Raw genomic sequence first — 19,178 nt, forward strand, 5'->3', positions numbered from 1 at the left:
TCTCAGAGAAGAACTCATTGTGAAGCTAGAGGAAGCCAATGGACCTGAGCTGTGCACTGCTCACTGATCTGAGTCTAGCTGCTATGAAGGGACTCCGGCTCTAGGAAAGGGAGATAACAATAATAGTGTACTACCTGGGGTGGTTCTTAAGTTCTGTGGAAAATACTCTGCTAGAGGCCAACTCTGCAGAAATGAGACCATCTGAATGAAGAAACATTTAAAATTAAATCCACTTTCTAAAGGTACTTACGTTTAACTGTTTTATGTGGTATTGAACCATCCATCATTCCTCAGTCTAAATACTGCTATCCAAAGGAGTCCTGGGCTAGAAAGATGGCTCAGCCACTAAAGCCTAGATTCACAACCAAAAAGGCAAAAGGAGTCCTTTTAGTTTACTGATGTCCTCAGATACCCTCTGCCAAATTTCATAGATTTTAATGCAGTCCTTAAGGGCTGGAAATTTGGCTCAGTTGGTAGAATATTTGGCCTAGTGTACACAAAAAGCCTTAGATCAATCCCTAGCATATATAAACCTACTCAGCATACTAACACATGCCTGTAATCCCACCTTTTGAGAGGTGGAGGCAGGAGGGTCAGGGTTTGACGCCAGCCCATAATATGTGAGACCCTCTCTCTCTCTCTCTCTCTCTCTCTCTCTCTCTCTATATATATATATATATATATATATATATATATATATATATATATATATATACCAAACAAACAAAATAAGATAATAGGACAGTCCTTCAAATGTAAGAACAAACCATTTACAGGACCCCAGAGCTACCTATGTATGTCTCTTGAGAATTCAACAGTGAACTCACAATCTGTTTTTCCTAAATGCTCTGTTTCTGTCTGTTACTGGGTTACATATTCACCCTATTGCCAATGCTGAAATCTATTAGCATTGTTGCCAGGATCCCATATTTTATCGATGGATTCTTTTTCAATTGGCATTTTTGTTGTTGTTTGGTTGTTTGTTTACCATCCAGGTCCTTTATTTCTTTTTGGACTTTCCTATTGAATGGGTTCCAGCAGCTCATGCTCCCTTCTGTTAGTTCTCACAAGGTGTGCTTCCCTGGGTGGAGCAGGTTTGTGCTTCAACTGAACCTGCATGCCCTTCTCTTTGGTTTTCCTTTTCTTCTGATTGTTTTCCTTCACCCACTTCAGAAAGCTGTTTCAGCTCTTCGCATACTTGATTGCTCCGTCTGCACATTAATTCTCTTGGCAAGAATCTTAGCCCTTAACTTGCTTGTTCACAGGGATGCCCATGGCATGCTGGGTGACACCGTAGAAAACTCTTCTGGTTTTGCTGCAGTGACACTTATGGGGCCTTCTTTTTGAGCAGTATTCATTTCCTTGATGTCTACAATATCACCTTTCTTGTAGATTCGTATGTATGTGGCCAAAGGAACAACTCCATGTTACCTAAAGGGCCCCCTCCTTTCTCTCTCGTGTTTGTCATTTTGATGAGTTACTAGAAGAGAGCTAATGATAGAAAGCCAGATATTAGCATTTTTGTTTATAGTGCTCAACTTAGGACGACTTGTTTTTATATATGTAGGCTCCCAATTATGTTCAGAGCCAAATGTGTATTTTCCTCTGTTTCATGAGTAGAAGAGACCAAACAGATCTCTCCAAATATCTGCACATACAGTACAGTTCCTTTGTGTGTCCTTAGCTTATAGCACCCTAACTTTTTCTTGAAGCCCTTATGGTAAGACTTTAGGTAAGTATTACAATGCTGGGCTGTGAATATACCAAACTTAGCTGACTACAGTAAGTTTCCCATTTGCAACTACTAAAACTGTAGAAGTATTATAAAATTATTGTAAGATTTGCTATGGCAATTGGGCTACATGTTTTCTTGAGTCACTTAAACCTGTGGAGGATGGAAAAGAACAATCCTATGTAAAAGTTTAAGAAAGAAGCCACTAATATATCTTTTTTTGTCTTCTTGCTACACTGTGCTGACCTCTCAGGTCTGGGACACCTCATCTCCTGCATCCTCATTAATGGGGCCCAGTACTTCCGGCGTATCAGTGAGTCTGGCATCAAGAAAATGTGTAGGAACATTTTTGTTCTTCAGCAGAATTTGACCAACATCACTATGTCGCGGGAGGCAGACTTGGACTTTGCAAGGTACTGGGGAATATTGGGCTAGGTTTCTTACTCTGAAGCTCATTGCCTATAATGAGTTGCTCTTTGCTAAAAACCTTATTTAAAAAAAAAAATAAGAAATGTGGCTGGAGAAATAGTTCAGCAATTAAAGCACTTGTGCAAGCAAAAGGACCAGAGTTTAAATCTTCAGAATCCATGTAGATGTCTTGTGAGTGGCTGTGGCAGCCCCCCCGCCCCCCGGCTGTAGTCCCAGCCTTGGTAGGAAGAGACTAAGATTCCCCAGACCAAGATCTGGGTTTGACTGGTATCCCAGCCTTCATGAATAAGGTAGAATGACAGAGGGAGCTGGGCCTCCATATGTAAGCACACACACATCCATTCGAACAGGCATCCTCATAAGCATTCCTGACATGCACACGCGCGTGTGCGCGCACACACACACACACACACACACACACACAAAGAATAAAAAGGAAGAAGAAAAGAAGGCGGCATTCTCAAATGACAGAGACAGTATTCAGTGATTCTACAAAACTCTGTTCAACGTTTAACATCTCTGTAGACAGTAGTTTTCCTACTGCCCAACCTAAATTCTATTTTAAAATATTTTTTCCTTGTATTTATTTTATGACAGAGGCAGGGAAGAGTGGGATGTGTGGAGATAGGCCGGAGGAGAACCTGTGGTCCTGACCTTCCACCGTGTAGGTTCTCTGATTGAAATGGCATCATCAGTCTTGGTGACAGTATCTTTACCTGTTGAGCTGTCTCACTGGCCTCAAACTTAAGTTTTTCATACGATTACATTGGTGACTTTTTACTGAGTAAAAGAGTAATATAAAACATTTCACAGTTTATGTAAGGTGATAATCCTTTGGCCACAGATAGTGATATCTGGCCTATCTTCTCCTGGCTTTGAGTACATGTACACAATACAAAAGTATGTGGCTTTTCACACGTACACATGCATATGATTTCTCTTTTTACAAAATTGCAACTGTGTTAAATTAAACATAACTTAAAATGTACTCCTTGTATTTTACCATATTGATAATAATCTTTGAAAACATGATTTTTCTAATACTAATGCTTCTAGAAAATCTTACTTTCAATAAGTGAACAAAATCCATGGTATAAATTAACAGGACCTTGTTTTCTAACCACTTTGGATGTCAGCAGTTTTGCATTTTATACTGGGGTCAGCTTCGCATGTGCCTGCTCCAACACTGCTGCTAATTTGACCCACTTGAGACTCGTCCAATTTTCTCCCACCTGGGAGAGGAGTCAGTCCCCTTTTTCTTCTCAAGGTTTACTTGTCTCAATTCTTAATGCTCTCTTTTAAGACACTTTTTCAAATATTAGGGTTAATTTTATTTTACTCCAGTTGGTCTCCACATTGTACATTAAATAATCAAACCTTTGGTGCTTTCCTGACAGTTCAAGCTGTTTTGTAGAATGTGGATAACAGTACATTAGCCACTTCCCCCACTTTCCCACTATGCTCTGTTACTTACAGTTAGGTGAATTAGTTCATAAACTTCGTTTTTAAAGCCTTATTAGCTAGGAAAATGTTTGTTTTTAGTGGTTTGGAATGTTTCTGCTTTTTTGTTACTTCTGTTTTTTTTTTTTCCATTTGACTTTGATATTCCTCTAGGAAGAATTGAAAGTTTTTTAGTACTTAAGAGAATTATGCAGCGCCATGTGACTTTGACAGTGATGACGACACTGTGCTGGGGGCTCTTTGCTTTGAAAGTAGCCCACGTATAATCCTTTTAACTTTCCTTCTTTAATCTGTTTGTTGTATTACTACACATTTGCTTCTCTGCTCCTCTCTTCCCCTTTATTTTTTCTCTGTTTGCGGAAAAGTGTGTGTGTGTGTGTGTGTGTGTGTGTGTGTGTGTGTGTGTTCATTAAATTCCATGTTTTAGGATAGATTTGGTGGAAAGCCTTCCTTGTTCAAATTAGAGAAACCAGGTGTGACTGAATGCTGCATTTATTTGGCTTCTCTTAGGGGAAATGATCTCATTATTGAATTAGTCTATCCATAATAACATTGACAAGGGGAAGTTAAGAACATGGAGGCCTGAGGGATACAAAGAGCCATTACTAATTCTCTGAGGAATATAATTCCTAAATTCAATCATCTTTTTTTAAATGATTTTTTTTTATTTAGCTGAAATAAGTAAATTAACACAGTTCTTGGCAGACAGCATGGGGCCCAAACACGTGCTGAAAAACCAGCGTCTGCATCCTGAGCCCTGCCAGGGCAGCACTGAGAATGGCGTTAGCGGGCCGTGTTCCAGTGAGGCTGTAATTGAATGGCAACTCAGTCATGCCTTTCACAGTTGGATTTCTGAATTATGTCCGAGGAGCAGGTAAAAGGTGAACATGACCACCGGGAGGGGCGTGTCTAATGTTACCCCTATTCTGTAATGGATTATGCAAGCTGGTATGAGCATGTAGCATGGATTCCGTGCTCCAGATGGTTCAGAGACCGTCTCTCCTTACTAAATGGGCAGTTTCGCACTGTTTCCTCAATCCTTGGAACAGAGTAAATGATCACTAGACGTGGTGAGAAAGTGAGTAAATGCCAGCTCAAGGCTGATGAGAGTTTATAAAATGACCAGTTAGGCTCTCGGCCCTGATAGTTTTAGTCAGCAAATATAGTTGGCTTTCTATCCACTCATAAGGAACAAGAGTGTCTCAATTTTATAAAACAGAAGATAGGACCAAAAGAAGTAATGTAGCCCTGCCAGCCCATGGCCTCTTCCTTTCTTATTTCTGCTTGTTCTCATGTGAACGTATTTTATAGCCTTATTTTTCCCCTCTTTTTTGAGGTAGGAGTTGGTTTTCTGAAATGGGCTCCATCAATTTTACCAAATTTGAAGCTGTGTAAAATAGATACCAAAATAGCCAGAATTAACAGACTGCAGCAGTGAGCCTCGGTATTCCTCAAGCAGTGTCTAATCAAGCATGGATAATGGCATTTGTGTTTCCGGGGACTCTCTATAGAAATGTTATCTTCTAACAAGTAATTAATCACCAGTCGCCATGCGTCAGAAAACTGACTTAACAAGAAGGTGTATAGCACTTGTAGTTTTTTTTTTTTTCCTGCAGCTGCCTTCCTGGCCAGTCAAAAATATAGCATCCTTCTGTACTAAAGAATTAATGGATATGGAATGATTCTACTTCTGTTGATTCTCCTGATGGGGCATGGCTGTCTATCTCTTTATACATACTGCACTCAAATCTCTACTGGGATAGATTAGGTGAGCAGAGAATCAAGACAGCCTGGACATTGCCAGGATTACTGACAGCTCTGTCCTCCATGGTGATGATCACTTCTGTTTTGCTGTAGTTTTGACTCTTTATCGCACTGTTGATTTTTGGAATCAAAAAGAACTTTTGCCCAAGTAAATTATAGCAGATTAACTGGAAATTTTTGGGGTCTCTAAATGTGTGTGTGTGTGTGTGTGCGCGCGCGCGCGCGTGTGTTGTGTGTGTGTGCATGTGTGCGTGCATGTATGTGTGTGTTGTGTGTGTGCGTGCGTGTGTGTGTGGTGTGTGTGTATGTGTGTGTGTTGTGTGTGTGCGTGCGTGCGTGTGTGGTGTGTTTACATCCATCACAGCTCTTCTGAACTTGAGCTGCCATGTTCATTTACAGAAATAAGCCATCAAAGCCCCCGTAGGCCATGTGGTAGGAAGACAGAGAGTGCAGCAAGAGTGTAGCAAGGTCTGTGATAGGATTTGTCTTGCAGTCTTTGTAGATGAGGAGAAGCCCTTGTTCAGTAAGAATACCCCAGAATTTTTCCCCCAGGTCCTCTCCTCTTCTCTTTCTCAAGTCTTTCTTCTTTTGGGGGTAGATTATTTGTTTGGATTTGGTATGGGTTTTGTTGGGTGCTTTTTGTTTGTTTGGTTGGTTGGTTGGTTTTGGTTTTTGTTTGTTTGAATATCTATAGTTTTTGTTTGGGGCATTTTTGGTTTTGTTTTTATTTAGGTTTTTGGACATAGGGTCTCAATATATAGCACTGGCTGGCCTGGAACTTGCTATGCAAACCAGGCTGCCCTGGAACTCACTGGTGTCCTAGTGCTGGCTTTGAAGGCATAGCTACTAAACCTGACAATTCTTTTTGTTTTGCATTTCCCACACTGCTTTGCTTCTTGCTCTATGGCCACTTCCCTACACACACCATTTTGCATTTCTTTAAACAAATGTCTTCATTTGAACATCACAAAGAGAAGGAAATGAAAGCCTAGGTTCAGGAAGTGGCAAGGAAACCAATTCTAAAATGGAGAATACAACATTTCTTTACATTATTATCCCTTTAGTCAGTGACAGATACCTTTTGAAAGTGTGTCCTCTCTGGGTCATGCCCTGGAGGAGCTTGTGTTGCTGTGGAGCAAAGTATAAACCAATAGATAGGTAAACTGCAAAGTAATTCAAAAGATGAGTATGTCAATTCTGGTCAACCTGCATTTTTGTGAGGCAAAATATAAACTAGTAGATAAAATGCAAAATGTGTCAGTTTTTCAGACATGCCGTGATGAAGAAAAAAAAAACAAAAACAGCTAAGCTTAGAAATGAAAATTGAGAGTGTCAAGGTATAATTTCAGTGTTCATGAAAGCCCTAGAGGGAACATGTGTTTAGTGTATCTAGGGAAGGACCATATAGGAAAGGAAGTCTAAGGATGCAGATCTGGCTGTGTGTGTGTGTGTGTATGTGTGTGTGTGTGTGTGTGTGTGTGTGTGTGTGTGTTTGACTAGGAAAGCAGTAGGAAGGTGGGTATGGCTAGAACAAGCAGGGAGAGATAAGATCATAAATTGGGTAAAGGAGCTAAGATCTTGAAGGTCATTTTAATGTCATCCACTTTACTGGGAAGTAGAAAACTGCTAATGAGTTGAAGGCAGAAGAGTACCACAGTCTGAATCCTCCTGTCTGCTCCTATGAAAATCAGAGCACTGGGGAGAAAAAGTTGAAAGCTAGCACATAAACAGAAGGATCCATTAGAAAATAGCAGTCATTCTTTAGATGAACAGTGGTGATCCAAGCCAAGTCAACTGGGGAAAAGGAGGAGAGGTCAGCTAGGTTGCTCTCAATCTAGTCTAGACAGGGTGAACCAGTGACTGTTTTCTTCTGAGCAATTCAAAGCAACAAGTGCCCTGAAGCAGACTATGGGTAAAGCTAGTTGAGTCTGGGTGGATGAGAGGGATACCAAGAGCTTGACTTTGACGCATTCCGTTTGATATGCCTCCTGTAGGTATGAATGGAGGGAGATGGGAGGAGGGGCTGGAGTAAGAGACCTGGAGTATAGGAGAGTCTGGCCTAGAGAGAAGAGCTTGGGAGCCCTTAGCTTATACCTGGGGTTTGAAGCCAGAAGAAAAAGTAAGAAGTGAGGTCTTGCTGGGAGAACAAGTAGAGGGGAAAAAAGATGCTGTCTGAGAACTGGGCCTAGTGACTGCCTTGCGTTTAGATGCTGGGTGCTGAAAAGGAGGCAGCAGAGAGAAGCGAACCGCTGCTGAGGACGGTGAGTGGCTTGGGAAAGGAGATGTCTCGGAGTCCAGAGAGCTTGAAAAGGGTGCTTTGTGTTGAGTGTCGTTCCTGGGTTACATTAGCTCAGTGCAGAGAACTGGCTGCTCTTAGTCTTGACCAGAGGCCTAAAATATCTTGGTTTGTAGTCCTTCATCTTTCCTAGTAATTTATCTAAAGTAGGAGTCATACTCAAGTGAAACAGGTTTCTCTTATTTTGTTGTAGCCTGGATGTGATTAGAGCAAACAGAAATGAAACCAATATGTCTGTACTACAATGTAATAAAGGGCATATTGTCAGCCTCTCATTTATCAAGGTCAACATTAACAGGCATGAATCATGTTCACAATATGTGGTTTTGATACTATGTGATGAAATTGGTACTTTACCTCTGTAGTCTTTCCCCAAGCCCATGTTACATTCAAATCATGAGAAAGACACGAGAAAGATTCTTATGCAAGGGAAGCCATAAAATACTTGACTAGCACTTCTCCGTAGCATTAAAGTCATTAAAAACAAAATAAACAAAAAAGTTAGTGAAGCTGTCTCAGCCATAAGGAGCCCAGCAGACATGACAGCTAAATCTGTCCTCTCCTGGATGGGGTCTGAGAATAGAAAGAATGTGCAGTAAACAGAAAGGAAGTCTGAACGAAGTTGGGCTGTAGTTGATGATGGCATATTCATATTGGTTCATTAGTTGTGATAAATGTGCCATACTAATATAAGATGTTATTAGTGGGAATAATGAATATAAATTACTTGAGAAGTCTGTACTAACTTCTCAACTTTTTGTGATTCAAATCTATTATAAATAATACTCTCTTAAATTGTTGTCAAAGATATTTATGCCATGACGATCTACAAGTGGATGATATATGTTGAGCATGAAAAGATGCTCAGCATCATTTGTTATTAGGGAAATGAAAACCAAAACCACAGTGATATGCCACTCATACCCATAGGACCGCAACAGTTAAATAAAGAAGAAAAAAAAGATGTGAAAAGAGCTGGATCTTTGGTTAAGAGTACTGGTTGCTCTTCCAGAGGACCCAGGGTCTATTCCCACCATCCACAGAGTGGCTTAAAACCATCTGTAACTCCAGTTCCAGGAGATCCAATGCCCTCTTCTGGCCTCTATGGGCAGTGTACACTCAAAGTGCAGACATACATATAGGCAAACACCCATATATATAAAATCAAGATAAATTGTTTTTAAGTATTGGCAGGGTTATAGAGAAACTAGAAGCCTCCTTTGTACTACTGGGGAAATAAAAGGTTCAGTAGCTTTGAAAAACAGTTTATCCTTTCTTCAAAACAGTTATCATATGACTCAACTATTCTACCCAAGAGAAATGAAAAATACATGTACTCAAAATTTTCTACACAAATTTCATAGTAATGCTATTCATAATTAACTGGTAGATAAACAAAATGTGATTCCACAAAATAAATATTATTTGGCCATAAAATAAGATGAAATACAGTCACATAATATATGATGAACTTTTAACCATGAGGCTAATTGGAAGAAGCTGGTCATAAATGACTACAGTGTGTGTGATTGTGTAAAATGTTCAAAATAGGCAAATCTGTAGAGCTACAGTCACTACTGTTTTGGGGTTGTGAGGAAGTAATGATGTGGATTCAGGGTTTTTAAGGGGAATGACTAACATGTTCTAAAGTGGATTCTACAGGTGGTTGTACAACCCTATGAACATATTAAATGATCTTGAACTCTGTACTTCAAATATGGAAATAATGTGGGAGCTGCATTATATTGCAGTGAGTTTTTTTTTAATGTTGAGCTTTAAAGCTTTGAACATCCCAAATGGTTTGACACAGGAATGAGTAGCTCAGGTTTTACACTCATATTAATAGAGAACTTTGTCGAGGAAATATCCTGTGCATTTGTGCATTTCTCTAATCATCCTGAGAGGTGAACAATCAAGGAAGGATTTATAAGGAGGTGATACCTAATTTTAATACCAAGCGGAATTATCCAGAGTTGGGGAAAGCGCCATTCAAGCATCAGTGAGGGACAGTGAAAGATGAGGCCTAAGGGAAATGAGACCTCCTTTGGGTAAGCTGTGGATCCCACTTCCTTGCCTGCAACTCAAAACATACCCCTTATCATCTCCCTTGCCCTAATTCATTTCTTCTTATGAACCTAAGAAATTTTTTATCTGCTTATCCATACCTGTCTAGCCCAGTAAAATGAAAGTTTCGTAGGCAAGTCTTCATCCCGGAACCTACACTAGATAAGTGTCCTCAACTGATAAGTGGTTGCTGCAGGTGTGGTGTGTAGGTGATGAGGAGGCTTGGAACTGGCTGGAATGGAAACACAGATGGGAAGTGTGACGGGGTTAAACAGACCAGCTGGACTTAAGGAATGGCTGAATGGTGAAGGCAGAGAACAGGGATTCAAGTGTGACTCTGGAGAGTCTGACGTGGGCACAGCGTCAGCAAGTAAGATAAGGCACAATGGGAAGACGGGGCTTGATGTGGGAAGGGTCTTCAGGGCCAGCACGAGTGTAAGATGCCGTGGGACTGTGGAGCAGAAGTGTCGAAGACACAGCTAGGTGCTTAGCAGACAGCGGGGGTTAAACAAGCAGACCCCGGGAAGCGTCAGCACGGAGCCCTCTAGGGCTCTTAGAGATGACAAACAAAAGTCAGAGAACAGTCTGAGGAAGACCTGACAGTAAAGGGCGTGGGAGGGAAGGAGCTCCAGGAGAATGTAGGAAAGGAAGGGCCCACAGGACAAGACAGAAAGAGAATGATACAAAACAGCCAACCAAGCACACAGCCTCGCGGCTACCTGCTTAGAAGTGCTACTTTCCTCACCAATGGGCATAGCCTCCTCCCTCCCCATGAAGGCAAGAGGTATCTCTTTTTAAGTCCTCTACATCCCCGGTGAGGTCACCTACCCAGATCCCTCCTCACCATAACAGAATGAGTTAGGAGGCCAGCCAGACACCTGACATGCTAAGTGGGACCCTTGCTTTGTCCTTGAACTTTGTCCAGGAGTGATCTCTGGCATGACTGAGAATTTTGGATTCCTCCGGAGAGTGTTGAATGGGGCCTGTAATGTACATGTATTTTCTATAGGTTTGCTGCAGAGGGATGTTGTGGGTTTTGCAGGAAGGTTAAGTTTTCCTATCTGGAGTGACCAGGGCATAGCTTGCTAGAGAATTAGCGATGACATACTGCCACCTACTGGAAACACCCACAGCCCTCAGGACAGACCTGGGATCCGAAACAGTGACTGCCTCCCCTTGCTCAGCCAGAAGAGAAATTCTGTTTCTGAGAAAAGAAGCAAAATATTCTCTGCATTCTTCTCACCAATCACTTTTAAGCCAGATTTACCCTGCTGGCAGTCATGTCTTCCTGGCTCTAGCCTCTTTTACGCCATTTGACCATGCGCCTTTTGGATTTGTGATCAGATAAGAGCGGCTAACCTTCCGCTAAAAGTTCTCTTAATGAGGATGACCTCTAAAAGTTCTGGGAAGTTGCTTTAATTCGGTAGTGATAAAAAGCTAGCCCTGACTCCTAGCAGCCAGGAAAAGCTGGTAAGTGATGGGTTTTATAGCTTTTACTGCCTAGTATAAAGAAAGGTGCCTATTAATAAAATTCAGTCATAAAAAATGTGTATAATTTGATTTCTGAGAGTGTTTTCTTAAGGATCTTTTCTTAAGTATATTTAAATAATGTTATTTTTCTTTAATTTATCCTCCTTTTGACTTTTGATCCCAATCTGCCTATGTTATTTTCTTCTGGTCTTGCCTCTCTAAGTTTATTATACCTATGTAGATCCCATACATTGCAGCAACTAATTGGTCTCTAATTAATCATTTAATTGGGGCTCTTTGCATGCAGGTGAGCGTGCCTCGCCAGCCTGCATATCCTCCACAGAGCGCCCGAGAACAATGAGTACTCCTAATCTTCCCAGAAAAATGCCTGTCTGTAATTAATGTTTGAGTTCCCATAGACATGCCGTGTGTGTGAAGACCTTGATTAAATAAGATTTCCCTAAATTATCCGTTCTCGTCATGATAATCTACAGTCAGTTTATAACTTGGGGTTCCTCAAGATTACTGGCAGATAGTGACAGACCTTCCATTGTTGCTCATGTAACCCTGCCAATGAGGCCATGGTTTTACCAGGAAAGGGCTGAGTTAGACTGTTCTATGGCCACTTGTTACTCCAGTAGAATTCTTCCTAAAACCTGGAAGCTGACCCATTTCTTGTTTTCTGAATCAATATGTAGTGTTGAATTTTACATGCTTGAAATTCAGACACACAAACCAAGGAGACAGTCCATTCAGTAAAGTGATTTAGGGTGTAGGACGTGAGTTCAATCCCCAGAACACATATAAAAATGGCTGAGTGTAGTGGCCCACACTTGTCATCCCAGCGTTGAGGAGGTGGAGACAGATTCCTGAGGCTTGTCCAGCCTCACTAACTTAACAAGTTCCGTATTTTTCTCTTTTTTTGTCAATTTTTTTCAAAGTTTATTAAATTATAAAAGTTTCCATTTCTGCCCCTCCTCCCAACACCTTCCCACTCCTCCCACTCCCTCACCTTCTCCCTCTCCATCCCTAAGAGCAGTCAGGGTTTCCTGCCCTGTGGGAAGTTCAAGTTCCTCCCCCCTCCCTCCAGGTCCAGGAAGGTGAGTATCCAAACAGACTGGATCCCAAAAATCCAGTATATACAGAGGAAACAAGTCCCAGTGTCATTGTCAATGGCTTTTCAGAAAGACTCCGGGCCAGCCACATTCAGAGAATACGACCACATTCAGAGAATCTGGTTGGATCATGTGCTCATTCAGTCCCAGTCCAACTGGCCTTGGTGAACTCTCATTAGATCAGTCCCCTTGTATCAGTGGGTACTCGCATTCCTCGAAGTCCTGATTTCCTTTTTCATGTTCTTCCTCCTTCTGCTCCTCATTTGGACCTTGGGGGGCTCAGTCCAGTGTTCCAATGTGGGTCTCTGTCTCTATCTCCATCCATCGCCAGATGAAGGTTCTATGGTGATAAGCAAAATATTCATCAGTATGGTTATGGGCCAAGGCCGGTTCAGGCACCCTCTCCTCTGTCCAGAGAACAATCTGGGGATCTCTCCTTGGACCTGGGATCCCATTTATAATCAAGTCTCTTGTAAACCCTAAAATGACTCCCTTAGTTGAGATATATTCTTCCCTGATCCCATATCCATCCTTCCTCCCTCCCCCCCATCCCAGTCCCCCGAGCTTTCCCCATTCCTCCCCTACTCCCTTCTCTCTAACCCTCTCCCCTTCCAACAAAGAAGTTGGATGACAACTGAGGAATGAGGTCTAAGGTTGTTCTCTAGACTAAATCACACACACACACACACACACACACACACACACACACACACACAGAGGAAGTGCCCGCTGCATCCCTTCCTCTCCCTCTTTGCTTCCCCCCTTTCCTGATCTTGAAAGACCAAACCCCGATGCTGAAGCCACATAGTCATGGTGAACAAAACAGCTTTGCTCTCAAGTCTTCCATAATGTGTGATATTGTTCTCTCTCTTTGTAATCTAGATTTTTCTGATTATCTGTATTCTGAAATTTATGGTTTATGTGGTTAATTTTCACTTTTCCCTGCATTTTAATATTTTATTGCTCACAGTTTTTATTAATACATTCTCCCTTCTCACAGAACTATAAAGTTCTTGTGACTAGTCACCAGGATTCTGTTTAGTGTTCATTTCTGGGTGTCTACAGTTTGTCTCATAATTTACTTTCTCTTCTTTGTAATAGACTCACATAAATTGAAAGTATTTATAAACATGATCTGGGGCTTGAAAATATTTTTGTATACATGAATTTGTATTTGTTTCAGAGAGCGTTCATCAACAAATGCAAATAGATTGCCCAGAAATAATTTTTGCACCTAACCTTATAGACCTGTGGTAATAAAGTGCTTTTTCTAAAACAAGGGCAGCTCCTAAAAGACAATTGGATTTGGTGTAAATTATCTTCAAGACTAAATCTGTTACTTTTGTGTATGATAATGAAGATACGCTACTGCGGTAAATAAAATGGGGGTGCTTATTGTTGCTGTTCTGTAGCTGAGCTGGGTATGTGCACTGTAGTGGATGCTTCCTCCACCTTGGTTCTTTAAGAATGTGTGTGTAGCTGTTATTATCACATCTTATAGATAAAAAGGGAGACATTTCAGAGGTTAAGTAAATCTGCAGTTCATATAATAATAGATATAGGATAACACTTGGGTTACTGGGCTTCAATAAGCCATGTGAAGTTAAAGCTATCATTTTGGTAAAACATCAGGTTTATGTTTTATATATTTTTCAATTAGACTCTTATCGTACAAATACACTCTTTTCCTTTATTTTTTTTCTAGTTATGTCCCCCCCACTCATTTCTATGGCATTTGCTGACTAGATTTTTTTCGTTAATATTTCCATTACATACAATACATATACATACATACATACATACTTTCATACATACATACATACATGCTTGCATACATACAGGTAGAGAGAGAGAGAGAAATGTATAAATGCAAATGTCTGAGTCCATTGCTGTTGCTTATAGGTATGTATTTTTAGAACTGATTAACTGGTATTAGATACCCAGATGCTGACCCCTGGGGAAGACTAATTCCCCCATGTCAGCAGTCACTAATTGTCTATAGCTATTTATCTAGGAGCGGGCTCTTGTAATATTTCCCCCGTCCACACTGCATAGCAAATGGTGTTCAAGTCTCGTTTAGGCTGCATATTGTTGCTATGTTAAGGGTACAGCTTTCCTGTCCTTTAGAGAAGACAGGCTCCCAGCAGACGTCCTGGCCCTCTGGCCCATACATTTTTCTGCGCTGTCTTCCATGATGTTTCCTGAGCCTTGTGTTGGGGTTTCACTGTACATGTGTCCACTAGGGCTGGGCATCCCCCCGTTATTTGTTCTTTGCTTTGTGACCAGTTAGGACTTGCTATAATGGTTTCCATCTGCTGCAAAAAGACCACTTGATAAGGGTGAGAGCTACATTCGTCTGTGGGTATAAAGCTAAGTAGTTAGAAGGCAGGTAGAAATTAAATTGGTAATTTTAAATGGCTTTACTTAGCAATTTAAAGAGAGTTCTGCAGATTCCTCCCACCCTAACCTGTGTCACAGGGTTAGTTTTTCTCAGCCTTCCTATGTTGTCTTCCCAGATGCCTGTCATGGAGTAGCACTTGCTTACTGCCCTAGACCCTGCCTCAGTGCCATAGCACCAATTAGAGCCAGCACTTGCTCATCCATTTTCCTGACAAACTTCGCTCTGCTCCCAAATGCATACACCAGCACTGCTAAGACAACAAGCAGCTAACAAGTGATTCCCAAAGGCAAGAGAAAGGATACTGGTTTCCATGGAGTCTTTGGACTCTGTCCCTAATAATTCTAGGTAGATGGTTGAGAGTTTACCTAGGTATATATACATAGCTTGAAAGTCGCCCCAGGAGATCCTCATGTGAACAGTTCCTGGACAGCCCAGGAGAAATACTGACCTGACTTCCCATCTTTTGAAATCCATACAAATCTTTCTATCAAAGCCCACCCTCTTACTCTTGTTTAAGGCTTGTTCATGTTCTTCTTCTCCCTCGTTCTTTTTCCTTGCCCTCTTTCCACTACCACAAAGGCAAAGAAAGTCAAAATGACTAAAAGTGCTAATCTGGATTAAGTTAAATATCCTTGAAACTAGCCTGCAGGGCAGTCCCATTATTGTCTTCTGCATTTGTGTGCAGAAATGAAGACAGTCTGAGTGTGTGCCTGGAACACTGGAGATAAGTAAAGGCCTGACTTAGATCTTACAACTTTGTGGTGGTGGCAAAGTTTATCTAAGCCAGAATTTCTATTTTCCTGGCACTTGGGAGTCGGGGGAGGCTCATGCTCAGGATTGCTCCCAAGGCTTCTTACATTCGACAATTCTGTTTTGCACTTTGAGTAACATACTCAGTAATGTACCTGAGATACAAAGCACTATTGAAAAACAGAGATGTGTCACGACTCTGCCCAACTGGAGGTGAATATAAATGTTACAGGTACAATTAAGGCTGGCTAGGCTAAGTGAGCTATTACAAACCATTAGTTAATATAGTAAATGCATTTGCATCTTACAGTACAATTGATTCATGGGGGCTTAACTCTTACAAGAAAAGATGTGTTTGTTTCATTTGCCTAGTGGATGACTAGAAAATTTAGCCCTTAATCATTATATGAACTTGAATGAGTGATCTTCACTCTTTTGGCTGAAGTTTTTCCATCTATAAAATGATTTTGACTAGATCTGTTGTCACGTGACATAGATCAGAGATGGGATTCAGAAGCTTTGTGTTCTGCTTCTGCCTCTAGTTCTTGAAAGAGGTTATCAAAGAAAAACAGTCCATGCTGGTCTACTTCCATAAAGAAGCCGAAGATTTCTGAGAGGTGCAGTTCTTTACTGGTTCTCCAACTAATGCCCTTGTTAATTAGTTAATTAATCAGGAAGGAAGCCTGTGTAGGCTGTGTCTATCCATAGTCAAAACCGTGTTCATAGCATTTGCTCAAATACCTGCATAAGAGCAAGACAGATAGATACACCCGACAGTCATACTGCCCGCGTATGACCTATAAAGGTCTTAGTAGGCTCCAAACAGTAATTGACAAAATAAACATGTGGGTACTCAAAAACATAAATGTCACATCCACCGCAGCTCTTCATCTGCGGCGCTGTGCTTTTCCAGCTGATGGAAAGGTTTTATTCAGATCAGCCACTGCACTTTCCCCCGGAGGCACTCTTAATCTTTGTGTTCTAACCTTTAAAGACACAGGCTTCGGCTGCCGCTGGAATGATTTCTGTTGCCTGGCATCTGCATGTTCAGATTCCTCCAAAGAACTGCGCCACTGCGCCTTCTGTTTTCCTCACCTGCAGATGGAGTGAAATGAGAGAAGCCCGAGTGGGGGTGGGAGAGGCCAGCACTTGATTGACTTCCCTGTCTTCATACCCGGAGTCGGGAAGAAGGATCAATGGCCCCAACTTTTGAGCAGTCCTGAGCACCGTGTCTCACTCCCCTTTAGGCAATCTGTTTCACAGAGAAGCTGATTAAATATTTTGGAGGTATCGGGGGTGGGGGAGGGAGGGAGAGGCTGGGGATTTTTGGTGGCTAGGGCCTTTTATTGACAGCATTAAAGGCTTCGTGAGATATTCGACCAGAAATTAATTACAGCCCAGTTCCCCATTTCTCCCTTAGGTGACAGTCTTCTGTTGATGTGTGCTGCTGTGAGAGTAATAATAGGTTTCAAATGTTTGTGAGAAACATAAAGTAATTACTTGCTGTGGTAAATCAGTCATTTGAAGCCTCTCAGCTTCTCTCTGCTCCATGGATGCGGCGGTTTGTCTGTTTTCTTTTGTTAACTTTAATTATGGGGTATAGGAATTTTTTTTTCCAGAAATTTAGATTTTTTTTTCCATTTCTTGGTTTTCTTAGTTCTCCAGGGACGTAGGTATTGAAATAATAATGACACATAAATAGCATTTGAACAAGAGAAGCATATGTCTGCCAGGGAGCTGATTGCCTTAGTTAAAAGCTCTGTAGCTATTGGCTAGCAGCTATTGGCCAGATCCCCTAATGAGCCTCCGCTCTTTACCTGGTGCTGTGCAGAAGGGTGCATTGGCTCTCAGGAGCCCTCAGCTTCTCTTCCCCAGAAACAGTGCTCTCTTAAACCACAGCCTGGAGTTGTTCTTCCCCTGATTTAAATGAAAAGTAACGCAGGCTTCCAACAGTTCTTGCAGCTTCTTTCTTCAGCCCCTCCCTTCCACTAGGACCTGCGCTGATGAGCATGGAAAATTCTGTCCTCTCAGTTTGCTCACCTGGACAGAGAGAGATTCCTTTTGCCAACTGTGTATAGGGACCCTCACCAGGCAGATGCGTCACAGGGAGTTCACCCTAACCAACATAAAGTGTCAGCACATGGCGACATCCTGCTGCCTGCACTGAAGCTGGTCAAACCCTAACAATGTGAGCCGTTCACGTTCACATGTCTTCTTAATGGAGCGTGGTATTGTGCTTTCCTGTCCTGTCTAATCTGCCCTGTCCATTCCTGAACAGTGACTGCTAAGTCCTAGTGAGAGGTTTGCCTTATCTCATAGACCATAGCTCCCTTTCTTGAAATGGTAAGTTTATTCTTTATCCAATACTAATCTCTTTCTTTGAATTATTATTTATGATCAGAACCAAACATGAAAATAGAATGGTGCTGACAGGGACTGTAGAACCTTTTCACTGTGGTGATTACTGGAGTGTGTGATGTTTTTCCTGTCATCAAGGAAAGGTATGACTACATGGAGATGCTTGAATCATTGATAGAGTTTACTGTATCCTGTCAGTGGTAAGCCAGCACGATACTCCAGCGTGAGCAGCATAGCCCCTTTCCCTTCTACACCTCTGTCAGAACATTTCACGTTTTCTCTATACCCTGGATAGTAACAATGGAGCTTAAAATAAGTATTTGGTATTACTTTGTTACTGCAATTCTATTAATGATAGTATGGATTAAGCACATACTTTGGGTAAGGCACCTACTTATGTGATTTGCATGTATTATCTCAGTGAAGCCCGCACTAACCTCATGTGCTTAGGAGTTAGCTTTAGCTTTTTCTTTCTTTCTTTTTTCTTTCTTCTTAGCAAGTTGGAAAAATCAGGTGTCTGAAAGAGTAGCACAGGATCTAAACTAGTGGTAGATGACAGGACCATGATTCACTGACAGGTCCGCCTGCAGCTAAGTCATGTTCGATGCTTATGGTGATGTGCTATATTTCAAGAAGACAACCACAGCCCTGGTGCCTTTACTGACTCTACTAAACAGTGGTGATGGGGTGCTCCTAATGCTTAAGTGAGGTTTGTAGTAGCCTTTTCTCATCTCCGAGAGAACCTGGGAGGAGACGGTGGTCAGAAGGATAGAGGGATGTAATGGCAAATAGTGATCATGGGCTTGACAGGTTTTAGATCTACCTTGGAGAGAAACCTCTGGAAATGTTTGTGCGATCATTTTCAAAGAAGTTTACCCAAGGAGGGAAGACCCCCTCCAAATATAGGATACCATTCTACTGACTGGATAGAAGGGAGAAACCATGAATGGCAGCCCTAAGATGCTTTCCCCTCCCCGCCAAACAGTGAACCAAAGTAAACCCTCTTTAAATTGCTTTATTATGTGTCTACTCCTGCAATGAGAAAAAAAATAATACAAGGGTAAACAAAACACATTCAAAAGATTATGAGAAATGATTTTAGCATAACACCTAAGTCCAATCTTGAAGTGACTACCATCACAGATGGATCAAATGAGACACGAAAGGGTATGAGATCTCAAAAGGGCCTGATACTGCAGCAGCATTGACAGTGTCCAAGTCAGGGAGGAAACTGAGCCAGGCAATCTGAAGAGAGCGAGGCTGCCACCAAGAGCAGTTCCCAAAGAATCAGTAAACGCCTAGCGCCTAGGGTATGGTAGTAATGGTGACAGCTGAGAT

At 41.6% G+C, this 19,178-nt stretch overlaps 1 protein-coding gene across 2 annotated transcripts in view; it reads left to right on the forward strand.

Moving 5' to 3' along the window:
- The window catches only part of Exoc4 (exocyst complex component 4), a 699,662-nt gene that overhangs the window by 642,466 nt on the left and 38,018 nt on the right, over window positions 1-19,178 (forward strand). For both annotated transcript variants that reach the window (XM_087901868.1, XM_087901869.1), the window contains one exon: window positions 1,986-2,145. In XM_087901868.1, coding sequence (XP_087757994.1) covers window positions 1,986-2,145 — 160 coding nt within the window. The remainder of the gene's footprint in view (window positions 1-1,985; window positions 2,146-19,178) is intronic.

Source organism: Myodes glareolus, chromosome 25 (genome assembly GCF_982192425.1).
Source record: "Myodes glareolus chromosome 25, mMyoGla1.1, whole genome shotgun sequence".
Classification (NCBI taxonomy): Eukaryota; Metazoa; Chordata; class Mammalia; order Rodentia; family Cricetidae; genus Myodes; species Myodes glareolus.